Here is a 14509-nt window from a genome sequence, read left to right as displayed (position 1 = left end):
CTCCATGCTAACACATTAGCATATACCTGGGTTTATGGATACATAAGTATGTGTCATCCGCATAGCAATGAAATTTGATATTAAAGTGATGATTGTCAGTGTTTTTTTAAGCGTGTTTTCTTAATGCTGTTAATTGGCACTCAGCTCACTATGACTCACCTGCTGCCCTCCGAACTGATTTAGCTACTTCAAAGTCCCATTCAGACCAATTTTAATCTTCCCATGACCCACCTTGGGGACGTGAACCAGTCTCTGAAAACCTGTAGGGGTGTTTGTTTCAGCGTTCCCACAGGGCCCAGGTCGGCGGGGTTCAGCTCTTTTAGGACCCTCCCATTGGCCCCATTGTGTCAAACAAGGCCAATCAATCACCCAGGAAGGATTTGAGTGATAGCTTTTGGCCCAGATACACAACCTGAGGTGTGTGTGTGTGTGTGTGTGTGTGTGTGTGGTTGGCATGTGGTTAACCTGTGGTTATGTATTTATGGCTGCGTTCTTTGGACCAGACCCAGAACATTACAGCAGAGAGAGAGAGAGAGAGAGAGAGAGAGAGAGAGAGAGAGAGAGAGAGAGAGAGAGAGAGAGAGAGAGAGAGAGAGAGAGAGAGAGAGAGAGAGAGAGAGAGAGAGAGAGAGAGAGAGAGAGAGAGAGACTCACACACACACTTAGAAACTTAGTGTCTCAAAATTAAAAATTGATTCTCCTCACTAAATAGATAATTGATCCCCAAGTTAACTAGATAGTTGATGATTAACTGATTTAGGCTAACAATTACGCTATTATTATGCTGTGTGTGTGTGTGTGTGTGTGTGTGTGTGTGTGTGTGGTGGAGATGGAGCAAATCTTCAGTCCTTTACTCTCACTTGGTGTCACAGCTCAAACTGCAGCCATTTTGCATCCATCCTCATTCATCCTTGTATGATTTAACTTTAATGGGGATGCCAAATTTTGTAAACTTAAAAAAAACAATAGAGTTGGACAGCTGTAAAGTGTTTTACTCCACACACTCAGGATCAGAGGTTTTTATTTAGAAGCAAATTGTGCCATGAAATCAGAGAGAAAGGAACATTGTGTTTATAAGTGACAGCGTGTACAGGGAGAACAGCACGGGGCCCGGAGTGGAGCCCTGAGGGACGCCACACCGGACCAGAGCAGGCTCTGTCTGAGGCCACACCCACACTGATACCTGTTCCTTTTAAAACGTATAACTTTATCTACGTTTACGCCTAGCGTCCGCACTACTCCGGCGTTTTCGGACCCCTAAAACGGAGACTTTTGAAAACGCCGCTGACCCCGTTTTAGTTCGAAAACTCCGGGATTGGGTTTTAGTCCGGACGGGCGGAAACGGAGACTTTTGAAAACGATGACGCAGACGCCCACGTTCGCTTCCTGATTGGGTCTTATCAGTCACGACGTCCGCCTCGACCGCTTTATACTCGTGTGTTACTTTCAGTCACAGTTCCACCTCGTCGGTCCAAGTGAAGAAATCTCTGGTCGTACTTTTCGCCGTCGCTGTTCTTCCTCTGTAGTATTTTCTGCAACTAAGCAACCGACCGCAGAGTAGACAATCTGCTTCCTGTTTACACCGGCACGCACATGCCCACGTGAATGGTCATGTGATATGCGTTTTCAGGCGTGTTAGTATGGACGGAGATTATTTCTGAAACGCTCGTGTGGACGGAGATCGTTTTCATTTTAAAAGGAAAACGTGTTAGTGTGGATGTGGGCTGAGAGGAAGGACCAGAGCCACCTCAGTGTGGTCAGATGGTCTCCAAGGTCTCCAGGACTGAAGTCATTTGTTACGTTAAAGGAGAACGCCGGTGTTGTTCAGAGTTACAGCCGTTTACTTCTGTCTGCGTCTCCTTTACGTTTCCCGCAATCATTTTGCAACGTTTGTTTTTCGTTGTTGTTAAAATCCAACATTTCAACCCGGCTTGAAACGAACTGCTGCTCACAAAGACGCGCTAAATCAAAAGTAGGGATGCACCGATGCCACTTTTTCAATGCCGATACCGATTACGAGTATGGAAGTTTAAGTATCGGCCGATACTGAGTACCGATCCGATCCGTTACTCTTACTGAACAGTGCAGGCTTACTTCCTTAGTTTGGGGTCAATGGACAAAATGATTGAGATAAAATCCTTGTTTTTCCCACTGTTTGAGAAATACAGGCTTCTATGTGCCACAAATGCATAAAATCAAGACAGTTTGCTTTTATTTCTTACAAGTTACTCATGGCTTTCGGTATCAGATTTTAGTCTTGGGTAAAATCTCCGATACCGATATTCCATTTTAGCCTGGTATCGGCACCGATACCAGTATCGGTATCGGTGCATCCCTAATCAAAAGTGTGTTGGTGAGAACTGACCCAGTGAAGCCCGGGGTTCGTTAGACAGACCGCTGTCACACCGGCAGCTGAGAGGAGTGCAGCTGGGAGCCATTTTGTGTCCCCACACCTCTGACTGAGTCACATGAGGAGGACGGAGGGATTTAGAGAAAGAAAGGAGAGATCAGGCTGTAAGCAGCAGGAAACAGTGGAGCAGAGTATTAGAGCGGTTAAAACCATCTGTGACACACACACACACACACACACACACACACACACACACCTAACTAACTCTTGACTCTTCTTTCTTACTATTTCTGTTTTTTCACTCTCTCGCTATCATGGTTTCCTCTCTCTCTCTCCCCCTCCCTCCGTCGTCCTTGAGTTGAACAATAGGCTACCATGGCGATAGCCTCGTTACTCACAAAACTGTGTCGGCAAACACACACACACACACACACACACACACACACACACACACACACACACACACTCAAACAGATATAGATACAGAAACAGACCAACACACACTTAAAGCAGCAGTCTGCAGGCTCAGACTGAAAAAGGAACAGGACAAACGGCATTACACACACACACACACACACACACACACACACACACACAGCCCTGTGTGAGTGCAGCTCCCACTGGGAATCTGCTGAACTGTGTGAATGTGAAGCAGGGTGGAGCTGGACGAGTGAAGGTTTTAACCTTTACTGCTTTCTGTACCAGTTTAAAGGTTAAAATACCAGTTTAAAGGTCCCAGTAGCAGTCTGACCCCTCTCCCTGTTCATCAGTAACTCGTTAACTCTGAAACTGCTTTATTAAAGTTTATCAGTTTATTAAAGTTTATCAGTTTATGAAGCAAACTGCTGGACTGAGCGCTTCACCTGGTTCCAATAGAGAAAGTCTGTTTCAGTGAGACTGATTACAGTGTGAAGCTGAGTGAGTGAGCTCAGCTATGGGTGGTGCTGCGTGTGTGTGTGTGTGTGTGTGTGTGTGTGTGTGTATGTGTGTGTGTGTGTGTGTGTGTGTGTGTGTGTGAGAGAGAGCAGGGTAAAGGTCGTTGACTGGCTGCTCACTGACAGGATGTTTGCTGGAGAGACGGCTGATAGGGACACACACACACACACACACACACTCTCTCTCACACACACATACACACACAGGTGTGGCAGAGCGACCTTAGAAAGAAAAGGGAAGGAGGGTGGGAAGGAGGGATGAAGGAAAGAGAGAAAGAAAGGTGGAGACAGAAAAAGAGGTGGGCGGTGGGGAGAAAGAAAGGAAGAGAGGTGGAAAGGAGCAAAGAAAGAAAAAAGGTGGAGAGGGAAAGGGAGCATGTGAAAGGCAGAGAGGTGGAGAGAGAGATGAGAGGGGGAGGTAAAGGGTTAGAGAAAGGACGAGAAGAAAAGGAGTGAAAGAGAGATGAATAGATGGAGAAAAAGAGAGAGAGGGAGACAAAGAGAGACAAATGATCGTGGTGCGTCTGGCAACAGAGAGAGAGAGAGCAGGAATGTCGAAAACAGGCTGTCGCAACCGCTTTCTGTGTGTGTGTGTGTGTGTGTGTGTGTGTGTGTGTGTTCAGCAGTGTCCTCAGTCTTCCCGGTGTTCTGCACCCTTGGGTGACGCAGCTGAATTCCAAGGCTACACCTACAGATCAGCAGCTTAAAAATGTTCCGCTAAACCTTCTGAGCAGCTGACTGTGTTTCCTGCTCTGACTGAACTGATCATTTCATCACTGATCCATCATCAGTCAATCAATCAATCAACCAATCAATCAATCAATCATGCTGTAGTAATCACTAATGAGACTCTTGACCATCACAGTTTCACAAGCTCTCCATCCAAATTATATTATTGTCACTTTGTAATGACATTTTTAAATTGTTGTTTACATTCTAGCAGCCAATGGCATCGCTAGAAAGATTTGAGTCTCAGAAATAAACAGAATTCTGCACAGTCAGACTTTGTTGTCACTGAACTTTTATTGATCACATGGTATCCTGGTTGTATTGATCCTGAACTCAGATCAGGTATTGAATCTATCATTCCCTAAACTTGACTGCAGATATTTCCTGTTGGTCACATCAGAACTGAGGAAGGCAGACTTGCATTTATTGTTTTTCCCACAGGACCTGAACGCAGCATGAGGCAGCTCTGCCTGTTCATAAACAGAATTCTGCACAGTCAGACTTTGTTGTCGCTGAACTTTTATTGATCACATGGTATCCTGGTTGTATTGATCCTGAACTCAGATCAGGTATTGAGTCGTATCAGGAGAGAAACACAACATGAAAACACCTGGAATCTGATCTTTTTCATTCAGATTCGGGTCATATTGATTATGTTCACATTACAGACATTAATGCTCAATTCAGATTTGTTGTTCAGATCAGATTTTTTTGTTTGTCCTACCTGTTCTCATTCAGAAAAAGATGGAGGACAGCAAATAGAGAGAGAGAGAGAGAGACAGAGACAGAGAGAGAGAGAGAGACACACACACACACACACACAGAGAGAGAGAGAGAGACACAGAGAGAGAGAGAATGACTGGAATGTTATGTCTGTTTCTCTCTGCACATGGTGTGCTGCGGCCAGCGATTAGCTAATGTTTCATCGTGTGTGTGTGTGTGTGTGTGTGTGTGTGTGTGTGTGTGTGTACCCGGTGCGAGGCACCAGCTGGTACAGTGAGGTCCGGCTGGCTGTGCTGCGTTACCCAGCAGCACTCTGTTCTGCTCTGCTGAAAAACACCAGCACTGTCTAACGGGTTGACCAGGGAGGAGAACAGCTCTGTTCCCGAGTCTCCAGTTCACCAGTTGAAACCAGCAGTTGAAACCAGCAGTTGAAACCAGCGGAGCGACTGGGAATGAGACGAGGAACTCTTGAGCGAGGCGCCTCACTGCCCACTGGGTTCAGGCTGGGTTGAGCCGGGTGTGCTGCTCCATTTTGCATCCCTGCTTGAGTTAACCTGGGATGCCAAACAGGAAACTCAGCCATGATGTAAAAATCAAAGCAGACGATCAAATCTGATCTCCAGTCTGCCACACTCTCTCTCTCTCTCTGTCTCTCTCTCGTTGATCTTCTGTATTAACTCAAAGCAAAGGATTATTATTTTTATTGTTTTACTCTCTATTCTGTTCCATTTATCTGGTGGTGTTTACGTGTTTTTAATTGAATTTATGAGTTTAAGGTTTGCTTTTATGTGATTGTTAAAGCAATTTGGAGACTCTTTTTTTTTTAAGTTTCTTCTTCTTCCTCTTCTTTGTTAGTAGTAGTAATAGTCCCAGTAGCAGTGGGAGCAGTATTGATAGCAGCAGTGTTATTAGTCGTGTAAAGAAAAGCAGTCCACTGATATCTGGTTTAAACCTAAATGAACATAAAGTTCTGTAATTAATTCCAGATCCTTTTGTTTTGTTAAACTCCTGCAGAGAGAGAGAGAAACTGAATGAGATGAATCAGTTCTGCTGTGAGACAGAACTGTTGGGCAGCAAAGAGACTCGATGAATGAAGTCTTGGGCCATATCCAAAATTTCATAATATATCAAATATCAAAATATTGCGATATGTGATATTATCACTGTTTGCCGATTACTTTTGTTATTTTATTTCTTCTAAATTACATCAAATTTAAAGGCTATGAATTAATAATAATAACTATTATTATAATATTTGATACCGTGGAAAATATCGCGATATTCACAAAATATCGTGATTTTCAGTATTATTGAATATCGTCCCAAGCTCAACCTTGTGTGTGTGTGTGTGTGTGTGTGTGTGTGTGTGTGACACTAATCAATGAACCAATCAGCAGTGTTACAGTGTGACTCCCAGAAGGAAACTGCAGAACAAGCAGGTAAAGAGGTAAAGACCCGGAGCCTGAATCTGACCCGGGATCTGCTCTCTCTCCCCTGCAGACTCTAAAGCCATCGTGGACGGGAACCTGAAGCTGATCCTGGGTCTGGTCTGGACTCTGATCCTGCACTACTCCATCTCCATGCCGGTGTGGGAGGACGAGGACGAAGACGTGGTGCGGCTTTCATTTCTTCACATCCCTGTCCTGACGCCACTGCTTCTGTGTTTCCTGTTAGTTTAGTCCCACAGGGAATAAAACTGATGTGAGGAGACAAAATATGATACAAAAACACAGAAAGAAGAGGAAAAAAATGGCAAATGAAGTAGATAAAAGAAAACATAAAGCCCTAAACTGTCCAACAAACATCTCACTGGAAAAAGTTTGTTGTCTGTATGTGAATATTTTTCAGCCACCAGCTCAACTTCCTGGTACATTTAACTGAAACAGTGTTAAAGGATCAGGCCGGTGTTTTTTAATGCATTTCTTACCGTCAACAAATCCTATGAAAATAACAAAATCAGCAATGATTTGTGATTTTGATGCATATTTCATCATCACGATGCACCGGGCCGGCCGACTTTTTCCTCAAACAACTTAATAAGCCGACCGTAAACACGTTTGCGATCTCAGGAAAGTAGTTCCGTAGCACAGAAAATAGTCCCCGGCGTAATGAAGAATTTGTTCCCGTTTGAATTTGATTTGGTAATAACTACAACAGCCTGACTTTTCATGGTAACAGTTAGAGATTTTTAAAATGTAAACTATGTCTTTGTGAGCTGTATTTAAAGGTTTTTAGCTTCCAATTGGAGCCAATGACTTCCGGGTTGACGGCTAAAAAGGGAACGTGGGAAGTCAGAAAGTAACGGGAGGAGAGCAGAGAGAAATGTAGAGAAATGTATTTATGTTTCTATTTATTTATGTACTTTGAGAATAAAAGGCATGTGACACCACTGTGGTTGTAAATGTAATGAATGGAAAGAGAAGAAACTTTACTGATCCCTGTGAGGGAGTTGGATCGCTGTGAGGATTCAGCAGGGAAAAGAAAATCAGAATATAAAAATAAGCGATAAAGAACAGTAGAAATAATAAAACAAAAGCAATAAAATATAATCTAAACAGTTTACTACACTTCCGACTCTTCTGTTAAAATTTCATAAAAATTCATGCAGCATTCAAAAAAGTTGTTTGGCAGGTTGTACACAAGTAAGGTTTCTAAATATATCAGATAGATTTTTTAGTTTATTGCTGCTTGAGTAATCAGGTTTTGAGTCAGTTGTGAGTGAATGCAGTGAGCTGATTGTGTGTGTGTGTGTGTGTGTGTGTGTGTGTGTGTGTGTGTGTGTGTGTGTGTGTTGTGTTCAGGTAGAGAAGAAGACACCTAAGCAGCGTCTGCTGGGCTGGATCCAAAACAAAGTCCCCGACCTGCCGATCAACAACTTCAGCCAGGACTGGAGGGACGGGAAGGCACTGGGAGCACTGGTGGACAGCTGTGCCCCGGGTGAGGGGGTGTGTGTGTGTGGGGGTGTGTGTGTGTGTGTGTGTGGGTGTGTGTGTGGGTGTGTGTGTGTCCAGACTGGGAGGGAGTGTGTGGTGTTAGTTTTCTGTGATGGTGTCATTTCCTGACCTTATTGTTTGCATCTTACTCTTATTAATAATCTGCTGTAACTTAAAGGAAAACTCCCTGTTTCTCTTCCTGGTGGATAACCGGCCAATCGTAGACGAGGTGACGTCACCTCCAGATGTTTCCAGCAGCTCCAGTGGAGTTTGATATGAGAAAATGTTTCAGGATGTAAAACATCAGCGGTAAACGTCAGGTTTTGGTGTCAGTCCCTCAGAATCAAAGAGCGAGGGCTTCTTTCTAGAGCCGCCATTTTGCACCGAGAGACGTTCAACAATCATACAGGGAGAAATCCATCGTAGAAGAGGAGAGAGACCAGTTTCTCCACCACAGGAGCAGGAGAGAGACCAGAATGCACTGCAGCAGAGAGACAGGCTGGGGTTTGAGGAAGGGGGCGTGGCCTCAGTCATAGACTCCCCAAAATTCACTAACTAGTTACTAGCTAACTATCTTTATATGCCTGTTCACCTTTAATTGAATGCAACAAGTTCTGACCCCTTCTCTGGAGGCTGTTGAAAGGCATTCTGGGAAATGTAGTAAATCACTAACTGCAGTGGAAGTAGACGAAGCAGCTTGAGGGAAAGTGGGTTCACCAGAAGTCAATTTCAACACTTCATCAGTAAATAACTCCTGAATGAGGGAAGAGGATCAGAGGGGAATTTCCCTTTAAGATAGCTGGTGAAATTATTTAAGAAAGGGAAGGAGTGTGTGTGTGTGTGTGTGTGTGTGTGTGTGTGTGTGTGTGTGTGTGTGGTGTGTATATACAATATATGCATGTGTGTGAGGCGCTGAGAAATGTCTTGTTAATCATTCTTGTGTTATTATCGTCTTTAACAAATCTTGGTGTGTTTTGGTTGAAATGGATATCACAGATGAGTTAAACAAAGTGTTTTCTGCCTGTTGTTCTCCATGTTGTTGACGGTGTTGTTGTGTCTGTCGTCGTGTCTGTCGCTGTCTGTAGGTCTGTGTCCGGACTGGGAGACCTGGGACACGGTGAAGCCGGTGGACAACGCCACCGAAGCCATGCAGCTGGCGGACGACTGGCTGGGGATCCCACAGGTCTGAAGCCCCGCCCCCCGCCGCTGAACCACACGCACACCGAACCGTGCTGCCGAAATGACCGTCTGCTATTGGCTGGTCTTTGGTGCCGGGTGATGATGTCATCACCTGTTGTACTCTATATAGTCTTCCCTCTGCTCTGAGGACGACAGGAGCATCACACATCCATGCTGCTTTCTGTCTGGAGCTCAGATACATTTTTATTCTGTTTTTTAAATCACTTCCAACCTCTACCTGTCTCTCTCTCTCCACCTGTCTCTCTCTCTCCACCTGTCTGTCCCTCTCCCTATCTGTCTGTCTCTCTCTCCACCTGTCCCTCTCTCTCCACCTGTCTCTCTCTCCACCTGTCTCTCTCTCCACCTGTCTCTCCCTCCACCTGTCTCTCTCTCCACCTGTCTGTCCCTCTCCCTATCTGTCTGTCCCTCTCTCCACCTGTCCCTCCCTCCACCTGTCTGTCTCTCCACCTGTCTCTCCCTCCACCTGTCTGTCTCTCCACCTGTCTCTCCCTCCACCTGTCTGTCTCTCCACCTGTCTCTCCCTCCACCTGTCTGTCTCTCCACCTGTCTGTCCCTCTCTCCACCTGTCCCTCTCTCTACCTGTCTGTCTCTCCCTCCACCTGTCTGTCTCTCCACCTGTCTGTCCCTCTCTCTACCTGTCTGTCTCTCCCTCCCCCTGTCTGTCTCTCCACCTGTCTCTCCCTCCACCTGTCTGTCTCTCCACCTGTCTCTCCCTCCACCTGTCTCTCTCTCCACCTGTCTCTCCCTCCACCTGTCTCTCCCTCCACCTGTCTGTCCCTCCCCCTGTCCCTCTCTCCACCTGTCTGTCTCTCCACCTGTCTGTCTCTCCACCTGTCTCTCCCTCCACCTGTCTGTCTCTCCACCTGTCTGTCTCTCCACCTGTCTCTCTCTCCACCTGTCTGTCTCTCCACCTGTCTGTCTCTCCACCTGCCCCTCCCTCCACCTGTCTCTCCCTCCACCTGTCTGTCTCTCCACCTGTCTGTCTCTCCACCTGTCTGTCTCTCCAGGTGATCGCTCCAGAGGAGATAATAGATCCCAGTGCAGATGAGCAGTCTGTGATGACCTACCTGTCTCAGTTCCCTAAAGCCAAACTGAAACCTGGAGCTCCGCTCAAACCCAAACTCAACCCCAAGAAGGCCCGCGCATACGGACCAGGTGCACACACACACACACACACACACACACACACACACACACACACACACACACACACACACACACACACACACACACAAGAATGGAGGAAGCAGGGTGAACAATGTAAAACATGAAGTACATCATGAAAACAAAACATCGACTAAAACGTTGACAGTTTTTCTTCTCTGCAGTATGAATCTCTTCAGTACATCAGATCAGATCAGATCAGATTAGATTAGATTAGATTAGATTGATCAGATTAGATTAGATTGATCAGATTAGATCAGATCAAACCAGATTGCGTTAGATTGATCAGATTAGATTAGATCAGATTAGATTAGATTGATCAAATTAGATTAGATTGATCAGATCAGATTAGATTAGGTTAGATTGACCAGATTAGATCAGATCAAATCAGATTACGTTAGATTGATCAGATTAGATTAGATTAGTTTGATTAGATTAGATTGATTAAATCAGATCAGATTAGATTAATTAGATCAGATCTGTAGATTAGATGTGTATTTTTAATAATATTTTTATTTTCTAATATATTTATTATTATATATATTATTATATTATATTATTTTGTTTTGACATATAGACATTTGTTCTCCCTCCAGTAGCCGCTGCTGTGTTTTCATTTAACCTCTCAGTCCCTGTGGAGACACTGGAGACACTGGTCTGCTGACAATGAGAGGAAGTGACCAGCTGTTACTCAACATGCTGAACAATAGACTGGACACACACACACACACACACACACACACACACACACACAGTGTGGTTGACATTGGTTCCCTAACCCTAATGAAACCAGGAAATACCTGGAAATGGCTGCAGAGGCAGCAGGGCAGTTGCCCCCCCCCCCCCCCCCCCCCCCACACACACACACACACACACACACACACACACACACACACACACACACATACATTCCTTTTGGTTCAATACCTGTGAGGATATTCTATTCAGAAGCCCGAACCCTAACTGGCTGTAATCGATCAAAATTCATTTTCATAGTTGCAACCTTATCATAAACTATTCAGCACAATAACCCTGTCTCTCTCTCTCTCTCTCTCTCTCTATCTCTCTCTCTCTCTCTCTCTCTCTCTCTCTCTCTCTCTCTCTGTCTCTCTCTCTGTCTCTCTCTCTCTCTGTCTCTCCTCTCTCTCTCTCTCTCTCTCTCTCTCTCTCTCTCTCTCTCTCTCTCTCTCTCTCTCTCTCTCTCTCTCTCTCTCTCTCTCTCTGTAGGTATCGAGCCCTCAGGGAACAGAGTGTTGCGTCCTGCTGTCTTCACAGTGGACACGTTCAGTGCAGGTCAGGGTCAGGTGACCGTCTACCTGGACCAACCAGACGGCACCAGAGAGGAGGTACACAGCTCCTCCTCCTCCTCCTCCTCCTCTTCCTCCTCCTCCTCCTCCTCCTGCATTGTCACACCTCCAGCCCTCATAAAACCCTGAAAGTGACTGGAAGTAGAGGCTAAATGATGACTCTGTGTGTGTGTGTGTGTGTGTGTGTGTGTGTGTGTGTGTGTGTGTGTGTGTGTGTGTGTTGCTCAGGTGAAGCCGGTGCCTAACGAGGGTAAGAAGACGTACAGCGTCACCTACGTCCCGCAGGTTGTGGGACCTCACAAGGTGAGAGCTTCACTGCTTAGAGTTCTTCCAGGTGATGTCAGCTTGTTAGCTAGCTAACCATCACTGTCTTGTTGTTAACACATCTGATTAGCACACTAGCTAACGTAGCTAGTAGCAGCTAGCGTTAGCGTGTTCACATTAACATCAGTGTGTTTGCCGGCTAGTTAGCTAGCTAACAGTTTGTTCAGGTTAACTGAGCTGACTCTTCTCAAGCTACAACTCAGAGTGTTTTGGAGTAGAGACTAGGGCTAAAGACAAGACAGTTTACTGTGTCACAGTAACCAAATCCACCTTATCACACTATTCACTTTTACTGAGAACGTTACTGAATGGATCTACAGCCACACCACAACAAGCTGGACTGCATGGAACTGTACACATAGACGGCCGTCAGACGATACGTATGACTCTGGCTAACTGTTGTTGTTGTTGTTGTTGTTGTTTCCTAGGTGACGGTGTTGTTTGCAGGCCAGCAGATTCCCAAGAGTCCGTTTGAGGTGAACGTGGACAAGGCGCTGGGCGACGCCTCCAAGGTCACGGCCAAAGGCCCGGGCATCGAGCCTGTGGGAAACATCGCCAACAAGCCCACATACTTCGACATCTACACCGCAGGTGGGTGGACTCACAGCCAGGGGCCACACACAGGGGCCAGGGTCTGAGGGACCTGATGATGATGATGATGATGATGATGATGATGATGATGATGATGATGATGATGATGATGATGATGATGATGGTCTCCTCGGCTTTTCCCGTAAAGTTTTCCCCCTCGTGTCTCCTCGACTTTATAAAGTTTTGCGTCCTTGTGTCTCCTCAACTGTACAAATAAAGTTTCCCCTCTGTCTCCTGGCCTGTGTGAATAAAGTTTCCCCCTCTGTCTCCTGGCCTGTGTGAATAAAGTTTCCCCTCTGTCTCCTGGCCTGTGTGAATAAAGTTTCCCCCTCTGTCTCCTGGCCTGTGTGAATAAAGTTTCCCCCTCTGTCTCCTGGCCTGTGTGAATAAAGTTTCCCCTCTGTCTCCTGACCTGTGTGAATAAAGTTTCCCCCTCTGTCTCCTGGCCTGTGTGAATAAAGTTTCCCCTCTGTCTCCTGGCCTGTGTGAATAAAGTTTCCCCTCTGTCTCCTGACCTGTGTGAATAAAGTTTCCCCCTCTGTCTCCTGGCCTGTGTGAATAAAGTTTCCCCTCTGTCTCCTGGCCTGTGTGAATAAAGTTTCCCCTCTGTCTCCTGGCCTGTGTGAATAAAGTTTCCCCCTCTGTCTCCTGGCCTGTGTGAATAAAGTTTCCCCTCTGTCTCCTGGCCTGTGTGAATAAAGTTTCCCCCTCTGTCTCCTGGCCTGTGTGAATAAAGTTTCCCCCTCTGTCTCCTGGCCTGTGTGAATAAAGTTTCCCCCCTGTCTCCTGGCCTGTGTGAATAAAGTTTCCCCTCTGTCTCCTGGCCTGTGTGAATAAAGTTTCCCCCCTGTCTCCTGGCCTGTGTGAATAAAGTTTCCCTGTGTGCTGCAGGTGCGGGTGTGGGCGACGTGACGGCGATGCTCAGGGACCCTCAGGGCCGTCAGAACAGCGTGGAGGTGATGATGGAGGACCGGGGCGACGGCGTGTTCCGCTGCACCTACCGGCCCACGCAGGCCGGCCCGCACGCCGTCAGCCTCAGCTTCGGCGGCGTGGCGGTCCCCAGGAGCCCCTTCGGCGTCGATGTGGGCCCCGGTGAGTTCTGATCTGAAGGCTTCTGCTGAAATGATTGAAATGAGTTTCTTAGACAAATATAAATAATGAAGTTCATCCTATGTATGAATTTCTTTCCAAAGCCTTTGCCTTTCCATCAAGGCAAAGAATCTAAAATATAAGATAGTTTTGATTTGTTTAACACTTTTTGGTCGCTGCATAATTCCATTTGTGTTATTTCATAGTTTTGATGTTTTTACTGTTATTCTACAATGTGGCGTGTCCAAACTTTCGACCGGTGTAACACTAAAAACTAGTCAAGATGCCCGTTCACAGCCACAAAACCCTCCTGAACACACACACACACACACACACACACACACACTGGGTTTGTCACGTCAGAGATTCTATAACAGTGTATCTGAGTCTAGGTTTTGACATTTCTGTGTGTGTGTGTGTGTGTGTGTGTGTTAGACTATTGTGAGTCTCACAGCTACTTGAATTCAGAAGCATTAAGGACTGTTAACTGGCAGCTTCAAAACACACACACACACACACACACACACACACACACACACACACACACACACCTCTGTCTTGTAAAACACCAAATTCCTTCTCCCTGAGGCAACTTTTCCCAGCCTCAACAAACACACCGCAGCAAACACACACACACACACACACACACACACACACACACACACACACACACACTGACCCATTAATTGATTTTCTGTATAGAAAAGAACTGGGTGATTCCTTGTCGTTATCGTCTTAATTGAAATTAATTTTTATTTCTGTGGTCAGATTTAATCAGCTTCATTCCCACAAACTCTCCTGTCACCGAACCAGCTAACCAAAACCCTTTTCTTCCCTCCCTCCTTCCTTCCTTCCTTCCTTCCTTCCTTCCTTCCTTCCCTCATTCCTTCCTACCTTCTACCCTCCCTTTATTCCTCTGTCTCCTTCCTTCATTCCATCCTTCTTCTCTGTCCTTCCATCAATGCCTGCCTTCTTCCTTCCATCGTCACCCCCCCCCCCCCGTCTCTCTCTCTCTCTCTCTCTCTCTCTCTCTCTCTCTCTCTCTCTCTCTCTCTCTCTCTCTCTCTCTCTCTCTCTCCCTCAGCCTGTGTGCCGGGGGCGTGCAGGGCGACAGGTCGAGGTCTCCAGCCGTCGGGGATGAGGGTGAGACAGGTGGGAGACTTC

The 14509-nt window shown here is 46.1% G+C and overlaps 1 protein-coding gene across 1 annotated transcript in view; it reads left to right on the top strand.

Annotated features, from left to right (window-relative positions):
• LOC139917050 (filamin-B-like) overlaps nt 1–14509 on the top strand; it is a 94241-nt gene that overhangs the window by 28120 nt on the left and 51612 nt on the right. Inside the window, 9 exon segments of the mRNA XM_078283507.1 lie at nt 6238–6350; nt 7539–7674; nt 8756–8853; nt 9878–10025; nt 11262–11380; nt 11570–11644; nt 12094–12256; nt 13148–13348; nt 14430–14509. The exon segment at nt 14430–14509 is cut by the window's right edge and continues 58 nt beyond it. Coding sequence (XP_078139633.1) covers nt 6238–6350; nt 7539–7674; nt 8756–8853; nt 9878–10025; nt 11262–11380; nt 11570–11644; nt 12094–12256; nt 13148–13348; nt 14430–14509 — 1133 coding nt within the window.

Source organism: Centroberyx gerrardi, chromosome 5, assembly GCF_048128805.1.
Source record: "Centroberyx gerrardi isolate f3 chromosome 5, fCenGer3.hap1.cur.20231027, whole genome shotgun sequence".
In the NCBI taxonomy this organism is placed as follows: Eukaryota; Metazoa; Chordata; class Actinopteri; order Beryciformes; family Berycidae; genus Centroberyx; species Centroberyx gerrardi.
The sequence above is the reverse complement of the archived record's forward strand: the minus strand, read 5'-3'. Positions and strand labels throughout refer to the sequence as shown.